This window comes from Limulus polyphemus, unplaced genomic scaffold (assembly GCF_000517525.1).
Source record: "Limulus polyphemus unplaced genomic scaffold, Limulus_polyphemus-2.1.2 Scaffold4223, whole genome shotgun sequence".
Lineage (NCBI taxonomy): Eukaryota > Metazoa > Arthropoda > Merostomata > Xiphosura > Limulidae > Limulus > Limulus polyphemus.
Window position 1 is genome coordinate 2,770 of NW_013669833.1, and position 1,732 is coordinate 4,501.

At 35.2% G+C, this 1,732-nt stretch overlaps 1 protein-coding gene across 1 annotated transcript in view; it reads left to right on the forward strand.

The window, feature by feature from the left end:
- Nucleotides 1-1,281: 1,281 nt before the first annotated feature.
- Nucleotides 1,282-1,732, forward strand: part of LOC106470797 (vesicular glutamate transporter 1-like) — a gene marked incomplete at its 5' end in the record, with an annotated part of 35,463 nt that continues 35,012 nt past the window's right edge. Inside the window, one exon of the mRNA XM_022399444.1 lies at nucleotides 1,282-1,400. Coding sequence (XP_022255152.1) covers nucleotides 1,282-1,400 — 119 coding nt within the window. The remainder of the gene's footprint in view (nucleotides 1,401-1,732) is intronic.

Consider the following 1,732-nt stretch of genomic DNA (forward strand, 5'->3'; position numbering starts at 1 on the left):
TAAGAAGTGTCTCCTCATGTGAGTTTGTTTATTTGAAGTTATGCACAAAGCTACACAATGGGATATCTGTGCTCTGCCCACCACGGGTATCGAAACCCGGTTTTTAGTGTTGTAAGTCCACAGACATACCGCTGTGGCACTGGGGGCCCTCATATGAGAAACACAAATTAAACTTTATATATATATATACAAAAAAGTGTCACACTTGTTTTATAAGTTCAGCATAATTATTTTCTGTTTGGCTATCTGCCGCATCCACTGCAGGGAACCAAACCCGGATTTTAGCGTTGTAAGTCCGTAGACTTACCGCTGACCCACCGGCGGATAATTATTGTCAATCCAAAGTTTGAGGTTCGGAGATAAAAAAAAATAAATAAATCAGAGAATTATCTTAGACTTGAGTATTGGATCTCTATTTACATTAGCAGGTAAAAATCTAATAAAACTGATCGGTTTGATCCTTATTGGATTTTACTTGCTATTACAAGAACTAATGAGTGAAAGTTAAAAATCATGTATTAACATGTCAACCACATTATATCTGCTTTATCCAGTGCTGACGAGGACTTTCGCCCAATACCAGGGGTCATCAGGCCGGCTAGGATAAGACAGACGTAGGAGGCGATATTTACGTCATCAATTATTTAAACATCAACTTTGTCGGCGTAAACTAAATTAAGTTGGTTAACCGTAATTTTATTTAAGTCATTACACATCAAAATTAGGTTTAAGATTTTTATTAAAATCGAACTATATATTTATTTTAACAATAAATTTATTTATTTTACTTTAATTAACTCTTTGTGCGTTATTATTAACAACTGGCGAACCAGTTGGCCAATCTTTTTTATACCGGAGCAAATCAGTTGACCACAGAGTCAATGCTTCGAAGAAGACCGTTAGTATATCATAAAAATCTATGTATGTGTGTGTTTAATAGCAAAGCTACATCGGACTATCTGCTGTCCACCGAAGAGAATCGAGCCCCTGATTTTAGCGTTGTAACTCTGTAGATTTACCGCTGTTCCACTGGGGGAAAAAATCTATGAGCGGAAGTAAAGAAGAACGTAATAACACGTCAGCCACACTATACCTACTATATCCAGTGCCGAAGAGGCATTTCGTCCAATACCAGGGTTCATCACGCAGGCACAATGTTATCCATTTTATGTTTTTATGTCTGTCAATATAATTTGACCCTATAATAATAATAAATTATGATAATTTTCTATCGAATAAATCAAGCATCTGTTGTTTGTTTTTTTTGTTTTTTTTTACTAGGGGCCCGAATTCGACTGGTCACCAGAAACGATTGGAGTTATTGACTCGTCATTCTTCTGGGGTTATTTAATAACACAGATTCCAGGGGGATTTCTTGCTGGCAAATATCCTGCAAACAGGCAAGAGTTTTCTAAATATCGAAACTTCTCGTGCATGTTCTCGTATCTGTTTATTGTAACGTTAGAGGGCATTATTATTTTATGTCAAAAATAAAACATCGGATTTAAGTGAAGTTTTAAATTTTTTGTTACGAAACAAATAACAGGAGTAATCAAAAGCTTGTGCAAACATAGAGTTAGCATTGTTTAGACACCACTTGAAAAACAGCCACTTGAGAAATAAAGTCTGAAATTAAACTCGTCTCTAGATCAATGTCTCGAAGTTTCTTCATATAAATATTTGAATTTCAGTTGATAGTATTTATTCAAGAAAACAAATACAGTTTGCTCAA